Here is a 21,103-nt window from a genome sequence, read left to right as displayed (position 1 = left end):
TATATCCGTTAGTAATTACTAACAGATAATATCCGTTAGAATTAAACATGTTCGTTACAATTAATAATACACTGTTTTTTCTTGAAATTGTAAAAGTTTATTAATAATTCTAACAGCAAATTTCCGTTAGTACTATACCAAATATTATAATAACTAAATTAAATAAATTAAAATCAATTTAACCTCATATATTTTGCCGTTTCCCTTTTACCTTTCATTTCCTTCTGCACAATTTTTTTAATTCTCCATTTCCCTTCTCTTAGCCAGTACAAACCTTCGATTGCTTGCCATTTTTCCTTTCAATCTTTTCCGCCGCCGCCGCCATCCCCACCGTCGCCGCTGCAAAGCTCTACACTATTTCAGGTTTTCTCTTTCTTAATCAAATCTAGTGTCTATCGTCATATGTATTTTCGATTTCCTTCAATATCGATCTATATGGTACTGTTATTTTACCAACCTAAAAAACGCACATTGAGTATTGATACCCCTTTTGAGTTTTGATTTTTTTCATGGGTGCCTGTTTGTTTTATCGATTGCAAAATTAAAACTGACTGTTTTTTGGTGTGTTTTATGGAACTAGATGTATAACTTCATTTTTTTTTTAATATTTTGTGCGCCAGGTTTTTCCTAAGTCTGCCATAGAAGTGGAGATAAAAGGTTGGTCGGCAGAGGTTGTATGGGTTTGCTTTCAAGTGTAAGATCTCTAATATATATGGCTATATGGGTAAATGAATATATTCATTTATTTGTATTAGATTTAGGGGAGTTTGAGTTTTCTCCATCGATTGTGCAGGCGAATTATGGGCCATATCTCAAGGAGAAGGCTCGAGACATCCTCAGAACACATTATCACGTGTGAAAAGATTTGCATTGCATTGATGTTGCTCCATTAACTAGGTATACAAGGACACGAATTGAGATTTACTGCTCGCCTTTGCTTCCCTTTTAATGAATTATCTATAACAATACTTCTTTATTTCAAATTCTGTCAATTATATGCTATCGAGATTTTGATTTGGGCATTGAAAGTACGAGGGAAGATTTGACAGACAGGTCACCGTCGATAGGCCTGATGTTGCTTGTAGAATAAAGATTCTTCGATTTTCGGGTCAGTTATCTCTTATGGAAACTGTTATTTACTTCGGGTTATCTTCTATAAATGTATATGCTTTAGTTTGAAATGCTATTGAAATAGACTGTTGTGCAGATTTTGTCCAACTTCGAGTTAAATTATATTGCCTTTAGATGTCTTCATCTACATTTAATATTGCTTCAAACTTGTTATATTTTGAGAGGTTTTGGTTGGATTAAGGTGGAGATGCTCTTTGCTTTATTCTTAGTAATTTCCCTTTGTATGTCTTTTTCTAGTATTTGAAAAGGTATACCCTCATTGATGAACCATGCTTCTTATTACGTAGCTTTCTTTTGTATGCTGATATCGAACATGTGATTTTTGGCTTGTGAGTTTTATGAAAGGGTACTTGTTGCGACTTGTTAACACAGCTTTATTCAAGTAATGTTTGTTTCATGAATGATGATCTACTATGAATTTCCAATTAGATACTGGATTTTAGTTCCGTTTACCTCGTTTTCTATAATTACTAATGTTATTTCACCAATACTCGTTCACCCTGTTTCAGGTACCTTGATACATCTTCCAGTTACTAGTTTGCCATTAATTTATTTTTTATTAAAAAAAATTTCACAGATAATAACAGTCATTACTATTCTAATTGATTTCTTTTTGCAATGTCAATCAGGGTATAAAGTGGAAGAGACGGAAAAAAATTACCATGTCGAAGAAATTGAGGAAATAAGAGTTGTGGAAGTTGGGATATGGTCCTATAGAGTTAAGCAAGTAATGAGAGTTGCAAGTAATGTGGGAAAGATGGCTTTTCAACCAACTAAAACAATGCGTGAAAGAATTTTTTTTTTTATGGTAATCCAATTATTTTATTCTGCTGATAGATGTTGATGTATGAGCTACAGAAGATGTCAATTAAATTTGTTAAACTCGTTTATTTAATTTCAGTTGTATTTTTTTATATATATATATATATATATATATATATATATATATATATATATATATATATATATATATATATATATATATATATATATATATATATATATATATATATATATATATATATATATATATATATATATATATATAAATAATAATATTACCATTTTCTTGAAAATGGTAATATTTTTTTTTATTAATTTGTCATAAAAATTCTAACAGCTATATCCGTTAGGAATTTTGCTAGAGCCATTACAAATTATAACCGTTAGAGTTACATTTCTAATGGATACAAGCGTTAGAAATATTTATTTTTCTAACAGATGTTTTAATTTTCCTAACGGTTTATATACGTTAGAAATTTTGAACCTCAAATTTCTAACGCAGTATTTCTAACGGTTTTTCGCCATTACATATAATTTTCCTAACGGATATATCTGTTAGGAAATAGCTTTTTTGGTGTAGTGTTGTGCGTGTTTTTTGATTTGTATTAATATCCTAGGATTGTAGTTTGTGTTTTCATGATCCTTTTTGCGAATGCACTTTTGCGTGAGTACTTTTGTGCATGCTTTTGTACTTTTACTTATTTGCGTATCATTTCTAGCGAGTTCTTTTGTGCACGTTTCTTGATGCGCATTCATGTCCTCGAACTGTAGTACGTATTTTCATGATCGCTTTTGGAATCCAATTTTGACCATGTTCGAGTCCGAATTTTGAAATTTGCCGTTAGACAGGAATTGTAGCCAGCTGAAATAGCTTTCTAATGCCGCCGGAACCAGTTGATATGGAGTCCGGATGAGAAAGTTATGCTCGACTTCGTGGACACTACCAAAGATGTTCAAGGATTCTCTCTTCTAATTTGATTTTATTTTCCTAATTGCAACTCTTTCCTTACTTTTTGATCAACTCTTTCCACGTAAACGTAAACGTAGAGTTTTACTTCTACACTCCACTGTATCTTTATTATCTAGTGTTTTTGTTGTTGTTTCTTGATGCGTATTGTTGTTTGTGTTTTTAAGAACGTTGTTGCGAATGAACTTTTGAGCTTTTTTTTTTACATGTACGTTTGTGCATGTCCATTTGAGCGAGTGTGCTTGTGCATGTTTGTTGATTTGTATTAATGTCCTAGGATTGTAGTTTGTGTTTGCATGATCCATTTTGTGAATGCACTTTTGCGTGAGTACTTTTTTGCATACTTTCGTACTTTTACTTATGTGCGTTTCTTTTCTAGCGAGTCTTTTTGTGCACGTTTCTTGATGCGCATTCATGTCCTCGAACTGTAGTACGTATTTCCATGATCGCTTTTGGAATCCAATTTTGACAATGTTCGAGTCCGTATTTGTAAATTTGCCGTTAGACAGGAAATGTAGCCAGCGAAATAGCTTTCTATTGCCACCGGAACCAGTTGATTTGGAGTCCGGATGAGAAAGTTATGCTCGACTTCGTGGACACTACCAAAGATGTTCAGGCAATACTCTCTTCGAATTTGATTTTATTTTCCTAATTGCAACTCTTTTGTTACTCTTTGATCATTTATGCTTCCTGGACACCCAATTTTTGATTTGTACCTATAAGATACCAAATCCACCAATTAAAATAGAAATATAAATTAATCCAAAAAAAAAATCCACATAAACGTAAACGTAGAGTTTACTTCTACACTCCACTGTATCTTTTTTATCTAGTGTTTTTGTTGTTGTTTGTTGATGCGTATTAAAGTCCTAGTATTGTAGTTCGTGTTTGTAAGAACGTTGTTGCGAATGCACTTTTGCGCATGTTTTTTCACATGTACATTTGCGCATGTCCATTTTAGCGAGTGTGTTTGTGCATGTTTTTTGATTCGTATTAATATCCTAGGATTGTAGTTTGTGTTTTCATGATCGTTTTTGCGAATGCACTTTTGCGTAAGTAATTTTGTGCATGCTTTTGTACTTTTACTTATGTGCGTATCTTTTCTAGCGAGTGTTTTTGTGCACGTTTCTTGATGCGCATTCATGTCCTCGAATTGTAGTACGTATTTTGATAATCGCTTTTGGAATCCAATTTTGACCATGTTCGAGTCCGAATTTGGAAATTTGACGTTAGACGGGAATTGTAACGAGCTGAAAAAGGTTTCTATTGCGGCTGGAACAAGTTAATTTGGAGTCCGGATGAGAAAGTTATGCTCGACTTCGTGGACACTACCAAAGATGTTCAGGGATTCTCTCTTCTAATTTGATTTTATTTTCCTAATTGCAACTGTTTTCTTACTCTTTGATCAATTTTGCTTCCTGGACACCTAATTTTTGATTTGTACCTATAAGATACCAAATCCACCAATTAAAATATAAATATAAATTAATCCAAAAAAAAATCAACGTAAAAGTAAACGTAGGGTTTTACTTCTACACTCCACTGTATCTTTTTTATCTAGTGTTTTTGCTGTTGTTTGTTGATGCGTATTAAAGTCCTAGTACTGTAGTTCGTATTTTTAAAAACGTTGTTGGTCTTGCACTTTTGCGCATGTTTTTTTACATGTATGTTTGTGCATGTCCATTTGAGCGAGTGTGTGTGAGCTTGTTTGTTGATTTGTATTAATGTCCTACGATTGTAGTTTGTGTTTTCATGATCCTTTTTGCGAATGCACTTTTGCGTGAGTACTTTTGTGCAGGCTTTTGTACTTTTACTCATGTGCGTTTCTTTTCTAGCGAGTATTTTTGTGCACGTTTCTTGATGCGCAATCATGTCCTCAAACTGTAGTACGTATTTTGGTTATTGCTTTTGGAATCAAATTTTGACCATGTTCGAGTCCGAATTTGGAAATTTGCAGTTAGACAGGAATAGTAGCCAGCTGAAATAGCTTTATAATGCCGCCGGAACTATTTGATTTGGAGTCCGGATGAGAAAGTTATGCTCGACTTCGTGGACACTACCAAAGATGTTCAGGAATACTCTCTTCTAATTTGATTTTATTTTCCTAATTGCAACTCTTTTCTTACTATTTGATTATTTTTGCTTCCAGGACACCTAATTTTTGACTTGTACCTATAAGATACCAAATCCACCAATTAAAATAGAAATATAAATTAATCCAAATAAAATCCACGTAAGCATAAATGAAGAGTTTTATTTCTATACTCCACAGTATCTTTTTTATCTAGTGTTTTTGCTTTTCTTTGTTGATGCATATAAAAGTCCTAGTATTGTAGTTCGTGTTTTCAAGAATGTTGTTGCGAATGCATTTTTGCGCATGTTTTTTTACATGTACGTTTGTGCATGTCCATTTGAGCGAGTGTGCTTGTGTGCTTGTTTGTTGATTTGTATTAATGTCCTAGGATTGTAGTTCGTGTTTTCATGATCCTTTTTGCGAATGCACTTTTGCGTGAGTACTTTTGTGCATGCTTTTGTACTTTTACTTATGTGCGTATCTTTTCTAGCGAGTGTTTTTGTGCACGATTCTTGACGCGCATTCATGTCCTCGGACTGTGGTACTTATTTACATGATCGCTTTTGGAATCCAATTTTGACCATGTTCGAGTCCGAATTTGGAAATTTTGCCGTTAGGCAGGAATTGTAGCCAGCTGAAATAGCGTTCTAATGCCGCCGGAACCAGTTGATTTGGAGTCCGGATGAAAAAGTTATGCTCGACTTCGTGGACATTACCAAATATGTTCAGAGATTCTCTCTTCTAATTTGATTTTATTTTCCTAATTGCAACTCTTTTCTTACTCTTTGGTCATTTCTACATTCTGGACACCTAATTTTTGACTTGTACCTATAAAATACCAAATCCACCAATTAAAATAGAAATATAAATTAATCCAAATAAAAATCCACGTAAGAATAAACGAAGAGTTTTATTTCTACAATCCACTGTCTCTTTTTTATCTAGTGTTTTTGCTTTTCTTTGTTCATGCGTATTAAAGTCCTAGTATTGTAGTTCGTGTTTTCAAGAACGTTATTGCGAAAGCACTTTTGCGCATGTTTTTTTACATGTACGTTTGTGCATGTCCATTTGAGCGAGTGTTTGTGTGCTTGTTTGTTTATTTGTATTAATGTCCTAGGATTGTAGTTTGTGTTTTCATGATCCTTTTTGCGAATGCACTTTTGCGTGAGTACTTTTGTGCATGCTTTAGTACTTTAACTTATGTGCGTATCATTTCTAGCGAGTGTTTTTGTGCGCGTTTCTTGATGCTCATTCATGTGCGCGTTTTCATGATTGCTTTTGGAATCCAATTTTGACCATGTTCGAGTCAAAATTTGGAAATTTGCCGTTAGACAGGAATTGTAGCCAGCTGAAATAGCTTTCTAATGCCGCCGGATTCAGTGGATTTGGAGTACGAATGAGAAAGTTATAATCGACTTTGTGGACACTACCAAAGATGTTCACGGATTTTCTCTTCTAGTTTGATTTTATTTTCCTAATTGCAACTCTTTTCTTACTCTTTGATCATTTTTGCTTCCTGGACACCTTATTTTCGATTTGTACCTACAAGATACCAAATCCACCAATTAAAACAGAAATATAAATTAATCCAAAAAAAAATCCACGTAAACGTAAACGTAGAGTTTTACTTCTACACTCCACTCTATCTTTTTTATCTAGTGTTTTTGCTGTTGTCTGCTTATGCGTATTAAAGTCCAAGTATTGTAGTTCGTGTTTTTAAGAACGTTGTTGTGAATGCACTTTTGCGCATGTTTTTTTTACATGTACGTTTGTACATGTCCAGTTGAGTGAGTGTGTTTGTGCATGTTTGTTGATTTGTATTACTGTCCTAGGATTATAGTTTGTGTTTTCATGATCCTTTTTGCGAATGCACTCTTGCGTGAGTACTTTTGTGCAGGCTTTTGTACTATTACTCATGTGCCTATCTTTTCTAGCGAGTGTTTTTGTGCACGTTACTTGATGCGCGTTCATGTCCTCGAACTGTAGCACGTATTTTCATGATCGCTTTTGGAATCCAATTTTGACGTTAGACAGGAATTGTAGCCAGCTGAAATAGCTTTCTAATGCCGCCGGAACCAGTTGATTTGGAGTCCGGATGAGAAAGTTATGTTCGACTTCGTGGACACTACTAAAGATGTTGAGGGATCCTCTCTTCTAATTTGATTTTATTTTCCTTATTACAACTCTTTTCTTACTCTTTGATCATTTTTTATTCATGGACACCTAATTATCCACTTGTAAATATAAGATACTAAATCCACCAATTAAAACAGAAATATAAATTAATCCAAAAAAAAATATCCACGTAAACGTAAATGTAGAGTGTTATTTCTAAACTCCACTGTATCTTTTAAATATAGTGTTTTTGCTGTTGTTTGGTTATGCATATTAAATTCCTAGTGTTGTAGTTCGTGTTTTTAAGAACGGTGTTGCGAATGCACTTTTGCTCATGTTTTTTTACATGTACGTTTGTGCATGTCCAGTTGTGCGAGTGTGTTTGTTCATGTTTGTTGATTTGTATTAATGTCCTAGGATTGTAGTTTGTGTTTTCATGATACTTTTTGCGAATGCACTTTTGCGTGAGTACTTTTGTGCATTCTTTTGTACTCTTACTTATGTGCGTATCTTTTCTAGCGAGTGTTTTTGTCCACGTTTCTTGATGCCCGTTCATGTCGTCAAACTGTAGCACGTATTTTCATGATCGTTTTTGGAATCCAATTTTGACCATGTTCGAGTCCGAATTTTGAAATTTTACGTTAGACTGGAATTGTAGCCCGCTGAAATAGCTTTCTTATGCCGCCCGAACCAGTTGATTTGGAGTCCGAATGAGAAAGTTGTGCTCGACTTCGCGGACACTACCGAAGATGTTGAGGGTTCCTCTCTTCTAATTTGATTTTATTTTCCTAAATGCAACTCTTTTCTTACTCTTTGACCATTTTTGCTTCATGGACACCTAATTATCTACATCTACCTATACGATACTAAATCCACCAATTAAAACCGAAATATAAATTAATCCAAAAAAAAATCCACGTAAACGTAAACGTAGAGTGTTATTTCTAAACTCCACTGTATGTTTTGTATCTAGTATTTTTGCTGTTGTTTGGTTATGCGTATTAAAGTCCTAGTGTTGTAGTTCGTGTTTTTAAAAATGTTGTTGCGAATGCACTTTTGCGCATGTTTTTTTACATGTACGTTTGTGCATGTCCATTTGAGCGAGTGTGTTTGTGCATGTTTGTTGATTTGTATTAATTCCGTATGATTGTAGTTTGTGTTTTCATGATCCTTTTTGCGAATGCACTCTTGCGTGAGTACTTTTGTGCAGGCTTTTGTACTGTTACTTATGTGCGTATCTTTTCTAGGGAGTGTTTTTGTGCATGTTTCTTGATGCGCGTTCATGTCCTCGAACTGTAGCACGTATTTTCACGATCGCTTTTGGAATCCAATTTTGACCATGTTCATGTCCGAATTTGGAAATTTGACGTTAGACAGGAATTGTAGCTAACTGAAATAGCTTTCTAATGCCTTTGAACCAGTTGATTTGGAGTCCGGATGAGAAAGTTATGCTCGACTTCGTGGACACTACCAAAGATGTTGAGCGATCCTCCCTTCTAATTTGATTTTATTTTCCTAATTGCAACTCTTATCTTACTCTTTGATCATTTTTTCTTCATGGACACCTAATTATCCATATCTACCTATAAGATACTAAATCCACCAATTAAAACATAAATATAAATTAATCCAAAAAAAAAATCCACGTAAACGTAAACGTAGAGTGTTATTTCTATACTCCACCGTATGTTTTGTATCTAGTGTTTTTGCTGTTGTTTGGTTATGCGTATTAATGTCCTAGTGTTGTAGTTCGTGTTTTTAAGAACGTTGTTGCGAATGCACTTTTGCGCATGTTTTTTTACATGTACGTTTGTGCATGTCCAGTTGAGCGAGTGTGTTTGTGCATGTTTGTTGATTTGTATTTTGGGTAAATGGCAAATAGGCCCATGACAAAGGCACTAAATTAAAAGAGGGGCATCCAACTTTTTTGTCTTTCAAATAAATCCACCCCATTCAAACTTATTTGCAAATAAGGAAAATCCCTTTATATATACCAAAATTACCCCCAATTCAATGAAACCCAATTCAACTCCATTTTCATGATTTACACCCCAATTTAGCCCAATTTCATCAATAAACCAATTTTAACCCTAATTTCAATTTTGACCCCAATTTTCACCCGCCACCATTGGAGAACGCCGGTCGCCGCCGTTGACCGGCGTTGACTTTTTTTTTTTGAAAAACTCTTTTTCCCCAGATTTTTTTTTTCGGGCGGTCAACTCCGGCGTTGACTTTTTTTTATTTTTTTTATTGTAATTTTGTTTTTTCTTAAAAAAAATATTTTAATTAATACTACTGTCATGGATGGTAAATTACTGTCTCCGGCAGTTATTTAACTGTCTGAGACAGTAATTTAACTGTAAATTGATTTTTTTTTTCTTCAAAAATATTTTAATTAATATTATTGTCCTTGCTACTAAATTACTGTCACCAGCAATTATGTAACTGTCGGAGACAGTAATTTAACTGTTAATTGATTTTTTTTTTTAAATATTTTAATTAATATTACTGTATTCGTTGCTAAATTACTGTCTCTAGCAGTTATTTAACTGTCGGATATAGTAATTGAACTGTTAATTAACTTTTTTTATTCTTAAAAAAAATATTTTTAATTAATTTTACTGTATTCGTTGCTAAATTACTGTCTCCAGCAGTTATTTAACTGTCGGAGACAGTAATTCAACTGTTAATTGACTTTTTTTTTTTTATTTTTTTCTTAAAAAAAATTATTTTAATTAATATTACTGTCTTGGCTGCTATACTACTGTCTCCAACATTAATTTAACTATCTTAGAGAATAATATTAATAATATTACTGTTCGGGAAAATAATATTCATGATATTACTGTCCCAAACATTAATATTACTGTCTGAGACAGGTGTTTAGCAGTCAAGATAGTAATATAAATTAAAATATTTTTTTTCTAAGAAAAAAAAATTAAAAAAAAAAGTCACCGCCGGAGACTGGCGGTCAACGTCGGAATTTGGCCAGAAAAAAAAACATTTCAGAAAAAAAAATTATTTTCTTAAAAAAAAAAATTGGGGGGTTAATGTGATATATTTGTTTAAATCCGGGGTCAACGTGTAATATGAAGAAAGTTAGAGCATAATGGGTGGAATTGATAAGAATTATATTATGGAGGGTATTTTAGACTAAAGACAAGGGGATGGGTTTAATTGAGAGACTGTTTTTTTTGTGGACCAAAATGCATTTAAGTCCCATGTGATGGGCCTTTTTGCCATTCGCCCTCGTATTAATGTCCTAGGATTGTAGTTTGTGTTTTCATGATTCTTTTTGCGAATGCACTTTTGCGTGAGTACCTGTGTGCATGCTTTTGGACTGTTACTTATGTGCGTATCTTTTATAACGAGTGTTTTGTTGCACGTTTCTTGATGCGCATTCATGTCCTCGAACTATAGCACGTATTTTCATGATCGTTTTTGGAATCCAATTTTGACCATGTTCGAGTCCGAATTTGGAAATTTGACATTAGACAGGAATTGTAGCCAGCTGAAATAACTTTATAATGCCGCCGGAACCAGTTGATTTGGAGTCCGGATGAGAAAGTATCTCGACTTCGTGGACACTACCAAAGATGATGAGGGATCCTCTCTTCTAATTTTATTTTATTTTCCTAATTACAACTCTTTTCTTACTATTTGATCATTTTTGCTTCATGGACACCAAATTATAGATTTGTACCTATAAGATACTAAATCCACCAATTAAAACAGAAATATAAATTAATCCAAAAGAAAATCCACGTAAACGTAAACGTAGAGTGTTATTTCCACACTGCACTATATCTATTGTATCTAGTGTTTTTGCTGTTGTTTGGTTATGCATATTAAAGTCCTAGTGTTGTAGTTCGTGTTTTTAAGAATGTTGTTGCGAATGCACTTTTGCGCATGTTTTTTTATGTACGTTTGTGCATGTCCAGTTGTGCGAGTGTGTTTGTGCATGTTTGTTGATTTGTATTAATGTCCTAGGATTGTAGTTTGTGTTTTCATGATCCTTTTTGCGAATGCACTTTTGCGTGAGTACTTTTGTGCATGCTTTTGTACTCTTACTTCTGTGCCTATCTTTTCTAGCGAGTGTTTTTGTGCACGTTTCTTGATGCGCGTTCATGTCCTCAAACTGTAGCACGTATTTTCATGATCGCTTTTGGAATCCAATTTTGACCATGTTCGAGTCCGAATTTGGAAATTTGACGTTAGACAGGAATTGTAGCCCGCTGAAATAGCTTTCTAATGCCGCCGTAACCAGTTGATTTGGAGTCCGGAGGAGAAAGTTATGTTCGACTTCGTGGACACTACTAAAGATGTTGAGGGATCCTCTCTTCCAATTTGATTTTATTTTCCTTATTACAACTCTTTTCTTACTCTTTGATCATTTTTTATTCATGGACACCTAATTATCCACTTGTACATATAAGATACTAAATCCACCAATTAAAACAGAAATATAAATTAATCCAAAAAAAAAAATCCACGTAAACGTAAATGTAGAGTGTTATTTCTAAACTCAACTGTATCTTTGAAATATAGTGTTTTTGCTTTTGTTTGGTTATGCATATTAAATTCCTAGTGTTGTAGTTCGTGTTTTTAAGAACGGTGTTGCGAATGCACTATTGCTCATGTTTTTTTACATGTACGTTTGTGCATGTCCATTTGAGCGAATTTGTTTGTGTATGTTTGTTGATTTGAATTAATTTCGTAGGATTGTAGTTTGTATTTTCATGATCCTTTTGCGAATGCACTTTTGCGTGAATACTTTTGTGCATGCTTTTGTACTGTTACTTATGTGCGTATCTTTTCTAGCGAGTGTTTTTGTGCACGTTTCTTGATGCGCGTTCATGTCCTCGAACTGTAGCACGTATTTTCATGATCGCTTTTGGAATCCAATTTTGACCATGTTCGAGTCCGAATTTGGAAATTTGATGTTAGACAGGAGATGTAGCCAACTGAAATAGCTTTCTAATGCCTCCGGAACCAGTTGATTTGGGGTCCGGATTAGAAAGTTATGCTCGACTTCGTGGACACTACCAAAGATGTTGAGGGATCCTCTCTTCTAATTTGATTTTATTTTCCTAATTGCAACTCTTTTCTTACTCTTTGATCATTTTTTCTTCATGGAAACCTAATTATCGATTTGTACCTATAAGATACTAAATCCACCAATTAAAAAAGAAATATAAATTAATCCAAAATAAAATCCACGTATACGTAAACGTAGAGTTTTATTTCTAAACTCCACTGTATGTTTTGTATCTAGTGTTTTAGCTCTTGTTTGTGGCTTTAAGAACGTTGTTCCGAATGCACTTTGCGCCTGTTTTTTTACATGTACGTTTGTGCATGTCCATTTTAGCGAGTGTGTTTGTGCATGTTTGTTGATTTGTATAGATGTCTTAGGATTGTAGTTTGTGTTTTCATGATCCTTTTTGCGAATGCACTTTTGCGTGAGTACTTTTGTGCATGCTTTTGTACTTTTACTTATGTACGTATCTTTTCTAGCGTGTGTTTTTGTGCACGTTTCTTGATGCACATTCATGTCCTCGAACTGTAGCACGTAATTTTCATGATCGCTTTTGGTATCCAATTTTAACCATGTTCGAGTCCGAATTTGAAAATTTGACGATAGACAGGAATTGTAGCCAGCTGAAATAGCTTTCTAATGCCGCTGGAACCAGTTGATTTGGAGTCTGGATGAGAAAGTAATGCTCGACTTCGTGGTCACTACCAAAGATGTTGAGGGATACTCTCTTCTAATTTGATTTTATTTTCATAATTACAACTCTTTTCTTACTCTTTGATCATTTTTTTTTCATGGACACCTAATTATCGATTTGGGCATAAAAGTTACTAATCCACCAATTAAAACAGAAATATAAATTAATCAAAAAAAAAATTCCACGTAAACGTAAACGTAGAGTGTTATTACTATACTCCACCGTATGTTTTGTATCTAGTGTTTTTGCTGTTGTTTAGTTATGCGTATTAATGTCCTTGTGTTGTAGTTCGTGTTTTTAAGAACGTGGTTGTGAATGCACTTTTGCGCATGTTTTTTTACATGTACATTTGTGCATGTCCAGTTAGGCGAGTGTGATTGTGCATGTTTGTTGATTTGTGTTAATGTCCTAGGATTGTAGTTTGTGTTTTCATGATCCTTTTTGCGAATGCACTTTTGCGTGAGTACTTTTGTGCATGATTTTGTACTATTACTTATGTTCGTATCTTTTCTAACGAGTGTTTTGTTGCACGTTTCTTGATGCGCATTCATGTCCTCGAAATGTAGCACGTATTTTCATGATCGTTTTTGGAAACCAATTTTGACCATGTTTGAGTCCGAATTTGGAAATTTGACGTTAGACAGGAATTGTAGCCACCTGAAAGAGCTTTATAATGCCGCCGGAACCAGTTGATTTGGAGTCCGGATGAGAAAGTTATGCTCCACTTCGTGGACACTACCAAAGATGTTGAGGGATCTTCTCTTCTAATTTGATTTTATTTTCCAAATTCCAACTCTTTTCTTACTCTTTGACCATTTTTGCTTCATGGACACCTAATTATCAACTTGTACCTATAAGATACTAAATCCACCAATTAAAACAGAAATATAAATTAATCCAAAAAAAAATCCACGTAAACGTAGAGTGTTATTTCTAAACTCCACTGTATCTTTTGTATCTAGTGTTTTTGCTGTTGTTTGGTTATGCATATTAAAGTCCTAGTGTTGTCGTTCGTGTTTTTAGGAACGTTGTTGCGACTGCACTTTTGTGCATGTTTTTTTACATGTATGTTTGTGCATGTCCAGTTATGCGAGTGTGTTTGTGCATGTTTGTTGATTTGTATTAATGTCCTAGGATTGTAGTTTGTGTTTTCATGTTCCTTTTTGCTAATGCACTTTTGCGTTAGTACTTTTGTGCATGCTTTTGTACTGTTACTTATTAGTGTATCTTTTCTAACAAGTGTTTTGTTGCACGTTTCGTGATGCGCATTCATGTCCTCGAACTGTAGCACGTATTTTCATGATCGCTTTTGGAATCCAATTTTGACCATGTTCAAGTCTGAATTTGGAAATTTGACGTTAGACAGGAATTGTAGCCAGCTGAAATAGCTTTCTAATGCCGCCGAAACCAGTTGATTTGGAGTGCGGATGAGATAGTTATGCTCGACTTCGTGGACACTACAAAAGATGTTGAGGGATCCTCTCTTCTAATTTGATTTTATTTTCCTAATTGCAACTCTTTTCTTACTCTTTGAGCATTTTTGCTTCATGGACACCTAATTACCGATTTGTACCTACAAGATACTAAATCCACCAATTAAAACAGAAATATAAATTAATCCAAAAAAAATCCACGTAAACGTAAACGTAGAGTGTTATTTCTAAACTCCACTGTATGTTTTGTATCTAGTGTTTTTGCTCTTATTTGGTTATGCGTATTAAAGTCCTAGTGTTGTAGTTCGTGTTTTTAAGAACGTTGTTGCCAATGCAGTTTTGCTCATGTTTTTTTACACATACGTTTGTGCATGTCCAATTGAGCGATTGTGTTTGTGCATGTTTGTTGATTTGTATTAATGTCCTAGGATTGTAGTTTGTGTTTTCATGATCCTTTTTGCAAATGCACTTTTGCGTGAGTACTTTTGTGCACGCTTTTGTACTGTTACTTATGTGCGTATCTTTTCTAGTGAGAGTTTTTGTGCACGTTTCTTGATGCGTGTTCATGTCCTCGAACTGTAGCACGTATATTCATTATCGCTTTTGGAATCCAAATTTGACCATGTTCGAATCCTGAATTTTGAAATTCGACGTTAGACACGGATTGTAGCCAGCTGAAATAGCTTTCTTATGCCGCCGGAACCAGTTGATTTGGAGTCCGGATGAGAAAGTTATGCTCGACTTCGTGGACACTACCGCAGATGTTGAGGGATCCTCTCTTCTAATTTGATTTTATTTTCCTAATTGCAACTCTTTTCTTACCAAATTATTGATTTGTGCATATAAGATACTAAATCCACCAATTAAAAAAGAAATATAAATTAATCCAAAAAAAAATCCACCTAAACGTAAACGTAGAGTGTTATTTTTAAACTCCACTGTATGTTTTTGATATGCCTATTGGCCCAGCCCAATAGCCCACATTTACAGGACCACAGGCCCAACTTAATAGTTATTTCTACAGAGGCCCAATCAAACCCAAATAAGGTTGGGCCCGATAAATTGTCTCGACCCAATCAATAAAGTATAAATAGAACTTAAATTCATCGAATGAAGGTACGTTATTATTATTCAATCAATTCTTCTTGAGGAATTCTCTCTACAATTATCAACTATCTTCACGTCTGACTTGAGCGTCGGAGGGGTTTCCGCCGGATCAACCCCTGGCTTAGATTACGTGTTTTCTGTTCGCAGGATCCTAGAGCAAATTAAAGTTCTCAGGACTATCTAGCTCGTGAGCACGTGACCTACTTTGCTCTCCCAGCTTCAACACATTAGGTGATTTATTTTTTACGTCATCATTTTGGCGCCGTCTGTGGGAATGCAGACGAGATCACGTAGCCAGCAAGATCCTCCTGAGTCCACTCGGAGAGAGAATGACACAGCTAACAACCTCCCAGTTCGAGGAGGCTCTGGCTTGCCACCTCCTCCACGTGCTCCGGATCCACCACGTGAGGTTCAGGTGATTCCCCCTCGGGATCCACCACTCGCCGATCCTCCACTACAGGCTCCACCTCTACCTGCTTCTCGAACGGTTCAAATAACCGAGGAGGCACTCCAACGAATGATAACAGAAGTTTCTACTCGCGCCGCCACTGATGCGGTGGCGCAATATATCGCCACGATGGCAGCAAATGCTCCCCCCGCGATCCCAGCTAACGCTCCCCCCGTGATCCCAGCTAATGCTCCACCCGCAATGCCACCCAGGGTACAGCAACCGGCCCAGAACAATGACGATCGGATAAGTGTATCCTCATCCACCTCAGATCCAAGATCCCGGATGTAGCTATCTACCAATCACAGGGTGCCACAACCCAGACAACAACGCCACCATTCGCTCCAACGGGGTGATGCGTCTCTACGAAGAGCTCATATCTTTAATGAAGGGGAAGACGAGATAAATAGTAGAGTATCTCGCCAAAACCAGTTCCCCAGATTGAACAACCCAATTGACGGAAGAGCGCCAATCCCAACAAGGCGCAGTCCTTTCACCCTGAACATCCTCAACGAGGTATTTCCTCAAGGAGTGAAAGTATCAGGCTTACCTCAGTTCGAAGGAACTACCGACCCGCAGGAACACATAGAGAAGTTCCACGCTATGGCAGATTTATATGGCCCAACAGATGCAGCAATGTGCAAGATGTTCCGCACCACTCTCTCCAAGAGAGCCATGAATTGGTTCAATGCTCTGCCCACAGGATCAATTGACACTTTCGTTCAGTTATCATTGCGCTTCACCAACCAATTTTCCATCAATAAGCAATATGCTAAAACTCCAGCACATCTCTTCTCTATCGTACAGAGAGACAATGAAACACTCCGCAACTACATCAGGCATTTCGTGGAGGCTGTTCATGAAGTTCCCAGTGTAGGACAAGATATGCTCTCACGGATTATGCAGCAAAACCTGAAGTCGGGTAGGTTCAAAGAATCTATCGCAGGAAGACCTCCTGGCAACTTAGATGAGTTGTTAAATCGAGCTGAAAAATACATACGCATAGAGGAAGCTTCTGCCAATGCTCCTCCCAAGAGGAAGAGAGAAGATGACCGCCCGGATATTAGGAGACGAGATGATCGACGTCCTCCACCCCCACCTCAAGGCCAATCATCTTCAACTTATAATCGATTCACTCCACTCAATACTCGCCTCACCGAAATACTTCATGTGATTGAACGAAAAGGTCTGGCAGAGCCTCCACGCCCAATGCAACCCAATGCGAAACGAGAAAAATCGGATCGCTATTGTCGATTCCACAAAGATAAAGGGCATACTACTGAGGAATGTGCGCAACTCAAATTGGCGATTGAGAGGTTGATCAAGCAAGGCCACTTAAGCGAATATATTGATAAGCCTCGAAATAAGCGTCGTGATGATCTTCCACACCGAGATAACAATCGAGATCAACAACGACGACGAGAGGATGGGGGTCATCGGCGCGACCCAGATAACAATGATAACCAACCCACCCGAGGAATCATCTCTTTTATCTCCGGAGGACCGGCAGGTGGCGACTCACAAAATGCGAGACGCACCCTCGCTCGATCAGCACGCATGAATCAAGAACATGCTTCTCCATCCGCATCCGTCTATCAAATACGAAGACCTGATCATGGCATAGTCTTCAACTCCTCAGACCTTGAAGGACCAGATGAAGATCATGTCGATGCGTTGGTGATAACTGCAACGGTGGCCAACTTCATAGTTAAAAAGATATTAGTGGACGGTGGGAGCTCAGCCGACATTATGTATCTCCACACATTCAAACAGCTAGGCATAGACAACGCACGGTTCAATCCCATCACTACACCACTGAAAGGATTCACGGGAGAAGGTGTTTTATCCATGGGGGAAGTAGAGTTACCCATCTCCTTAGGGGAAGATCCTTGTCGAGTAACGAAAATGATAAAATTCCTTATCGTCGACAAGCCATCCCCTTATAACATCATCGTGGGAAGGCCCGCGATCCATACATTCAAATCTGTGCCTTCATCTTACCACCAAAAGTGGAAATTCCCCACTCCTTACGGGATGGGAGAGGTACTTGGAGATAGGCGTCTCGCTCGAGAATGTTATGCAAGAGCTCTACGTGAACCATCTAAGAGACCTAATCCTTTAGGGAAAGGAGACGACACCCCGAGACAAGATAAGCGAAAATGGGTCAACGCGGTCATCGAAGCTGATAAAGAAATCCTAATCAGCGTACCCGACGACACCGCCAAGCTAGCCGCAGTTGAAGAACAAAAATCAGTAGAACTCATACCCGGAGATAATTCTAAGCTTCTCCGCATCGGCTCTGATCTACATCAAGAAGTGGAGAATCAGCTAGTTAACTTCCTTAGGCACAATGGAGACGTATTTGCTTGGAAAGCTCAAGATCTAACGGGAATTCCTCCGAAAGTAGCATTGCATCGACTAAACGTTGACAAAAGATTGAAACCGGTCAAGCAACGTAAAAGGACTTTCGGTCCTGAGCGCAACAAACATATCAAAGAGGAAGTGGCAAAACTCTTAGAGGCAGGCCACATTAGATCGGTTCAGTATCCCGAGTGGTTATCCAATGTGGTATTAGTACCTAAACCCGGAGGCAAGTGGAGGCTATGTGTAGACTTCACCGACCTCAACAAGGCATGCCCGAAGGATCCATTTCCCTTACCAAGGATCGACCAGCTCATAGACTCAACCTCAGGGTGCGAACTTCTCAGCTTCCTTGATGCATATCAAGGATACAACCAAATATTGCTCGCCCCAGAGGATCAAGAGAGAGCTAGTTTCATTACTGACCAAGGCATCTATTGCTATCGAGTTATGCCGTTCGGTCTCAAGAATGCAGGAGCTACTTACCAACGCCTGGTGAACACGATGTTCGCGGACTTGATTGGTAAGAACATGGAAGTTTACATTGATGACATGCTTGTCATGAGTATTAAAGTCGCGGATCACCTAACCGATTTAAGTCAATGCTTCTCCATCTTACGTAAATACAAGATGAAGCTCAATCCCCTAAAATGTTCTTTTGGAGTTCGAGGCGGAATATTCTTAGGGTATATGATATCACAACGGGGAATTGAAGCCAACCCAGCAAAGATTGAAGCTATCACCTCCATGGCCCCTCCCACATCGATTAAGAAGGTCCAACAACTTAATGGTTGTTTGGCAGCCCTAAACCGATTTATATCCCGATCGGCTGATAAGGGTCTTCCTTTCTTCAAGATACTAAGAGGTGGGAAAAAGTTTGAGTGGAATGAAGACTGTCAAAGAGCTTTCACGGAATTGAAAGCATATCTCACTTCCCCACCTCTACTAACGAAGCCCCAGCCGGGAGATACTCTTTTCCTATACTTGGCCATTTCTGCTGATGCCATTAGCGCAGTGCTCATTCGGGATGGTGAAAAAGGTCACCAACCGATATATTACATAAGCCGAGCTCTCCAAGGCCCAGAGCACCGTTACACCAATATGGAGAAACTTGCTCTCGCGCTCATCAATGCAGCCAGAAAGTTACGTCCGTACTTCCAGTCGCACCAGGTGGTAGTTCTCACCAACTATCCCCTTAAACAAATATTGAGAAGTCCCAAGACTTCCGGACGATTAGCTAAATGGGCTATAGAGCTAAGTGAATATGGGGTTGAGTTCAAACCACGCCCAGCCATCAAAGCTCAAATCCTAGCAGACTTTGTAGTAGAGATGACTACATCGGAAGAGAGCACATCCATACCCACTTGGGCCATCAATGTTGATGGATCATCTACCGCTACAGGAGGAGGCGCGGGTATTGTACTAACAAGCCCAGATGGCGATGAATTCGAGTATGCTAAACGGTTTGATTTCAAAGCCTCCAATAATGAAGCCGAATATGGAGCTTTGATCGCTGGTATCCGCCTCGCTTTAGCAGCTGGAGCTCGCAAACTCATAGTACACAGCGACTCCCAGTTGGTGGTCAACCAAGTCCTTGGGAACTATGAAGCCAAAGAAGAATCCATGGCAAAGTACCTTGCTCTTGCACTTACCCTCCTCTCAAAATTGGATAGCTACGAGATAAAGCAAGTACCACGAGCCAACAATATTGATGCAGACAAGTTGGCTAGACTTGGTAGTTCCATGGCAAGCATTGGAAGCCGGAAAATCACCCTCCTCACGGCTTCCCAACCAGAAATAGTCTCCACCGACGGAGTGAATTGCGCTGAAGAGAGCGAACCCTGTTGGATCACTCCCATTACAAACTATCTCAAAAGCGAGAACTTCCGACTGACATCGCCCAAGCGAAGAAAATAAAGGTAAGGGCGGCCCGTTTCCTAATGATAGGTGAAGATCTCTACAAGCGAGGGTTCTCCTCCCCCTATCTTAAATGCCTTAACCCATCAGCAGCAGACTATGTGCTTCGGGAAGTACATGAAGGCATTTGTGGTAATCATTTAAGTGGAAGAAACTTAGCTCTCAAAATATTGAGACAAGGTTACTATTGGCCCACCATGCATGAAGATGCGAAAAAACTAGTGCAGAGATGCAAGCCTTGCCAAGAACACGCTAACATCCTTCATCTCCCCGCAGCATTGATGCAACCGATTGACAGTCCCATACCTTTCGCTCAATGGGGAGTTGACCTGGTCGGTCCTTTTCCACCAGCAACAGGAGGACGTAAGTTCCTCATTGTAGCTGTAGATTACTTCACCAAGTGGGTAGAAGCAGAACCTTTAGCTCGCATTCGAGAAGAAGACGTCATCCAATTCCTTTGGAAAAACATTGTGTGCCGCTTCGGCATTCCCCGTTCAATTATTTCGGACAATGGAACACAATTTTGTGGAGACAAAGTCAAGAGTTGGTGCCTTGGCTTATCTATTAAGCAATTCTTCACTTCGGTGGCAAACCCCCAAGCAAATGGTCAAACTGAAGTAACCAATCGCACGATACTTCAACATCTTAAGACAAGGCTTGGAAGTTCCAAGGGAAAGTGGGTTGAAGAATTACCCAATGCTCTGTGGGCATATCGAACAACCCCACGAACAGCAACAGGAGAATCTCCATTTAACCTAGCTTTTGGAACAGAGGCTGTAACACCCGTAGAGATTGGCGAACCCTCTTGGAGAGTCATCAATTATTCACCAGAGGAGAATGAAGAAGCAATGAGGGCTAACCTCGATCTCGTCGACGAGCTAAGAGAGATTGCATCCATCAGACAGCATATGTACAAGAGTCGCATGGCGAAAGTTTATAACTCCAAAGTCCGCCCTCGCTCTTTCCAAGTAGGAGATTTAGTTCTCCGCAAAGCCGAAGCCTCACGCCCAATCGGCAAACTCGACCCGAAGTGGGAAG

General features: G+C 37.8%; 1 protein-coding gene and 1 long non-coding RNA gene across 2 annotated transcripts; both read left to right on the top strand.

Moving 5' to 3' along the window:
• Nucleotides 1–563: 563 nt before the first annotated feature.
• LOC148768509 (uncharacterized) lies at nt 564–2,017 on the top strand. The gene is made up of 3 exons (XR_016033121.1): nt 564–694; nt 794–1,108; nt 1,761–2,017. It is a non-coding gene; the product is annotated as an uncharacterized LOC148768509 (long non-coding RNA).
• A 13,899-nt stretch (nt 2,018–15,916) lies between these two features.
• LOC105974023 (uncharacterized) lies at nt 15,917–20,065 on the top strand. The gene is made up of 2 exons (XM_088821237.1): nt 15,917–16,000; nt 16,079–20,065. Exons 1-2 carry the CDS (start codon nt 15,917–15,919, stop codon nt 20,063–20,065), a joined length of 4,071 nt encoding a protein of 1,356 aa, XP_088677363.1.
• The last annotated feature ends 1,038 nt before the right edge of the window (nt 20,066–21,103 follow it).

The sequence above is a fragment of the Erythranthe guttata genome, chromosome 8 (genome assembly GCF_056151865.1).
Source record: "Erythranthe guttata isolate IM_541 chromosome 8, IM_541, whole genome shotgun sequence".
Taxonomy (NCBI): Eukaryota; Viridiplantae; Streptophyta; class Magnoliopsida; order Lamiales; family Phrymaceae; genus Erythranthe; species Erythranthe guttata.
The sequence above is the reverse complement of the archived record's forward strand: the minus strand, read 5'-3'. Positions and strand labels throughout refer to the sequence as shown.

Excerpts from the sequence above, each read along its gene's own strand:
- LOC105974023 (XM_088821237.1), top strand. The coding sequence starts at position 15,917 with ATGGCAGCAAATGCTCCCCCCGCGATCCCAGCTAACGCTCCCCCCGTG. Across the intron at positions 16,001-16,078 it reads CACCCGCAATGCCACCCAGG|CTATCTACCAATCACAGGGT; the intron begins GTACAGCAACCG and ends TCCCGGATGTAG.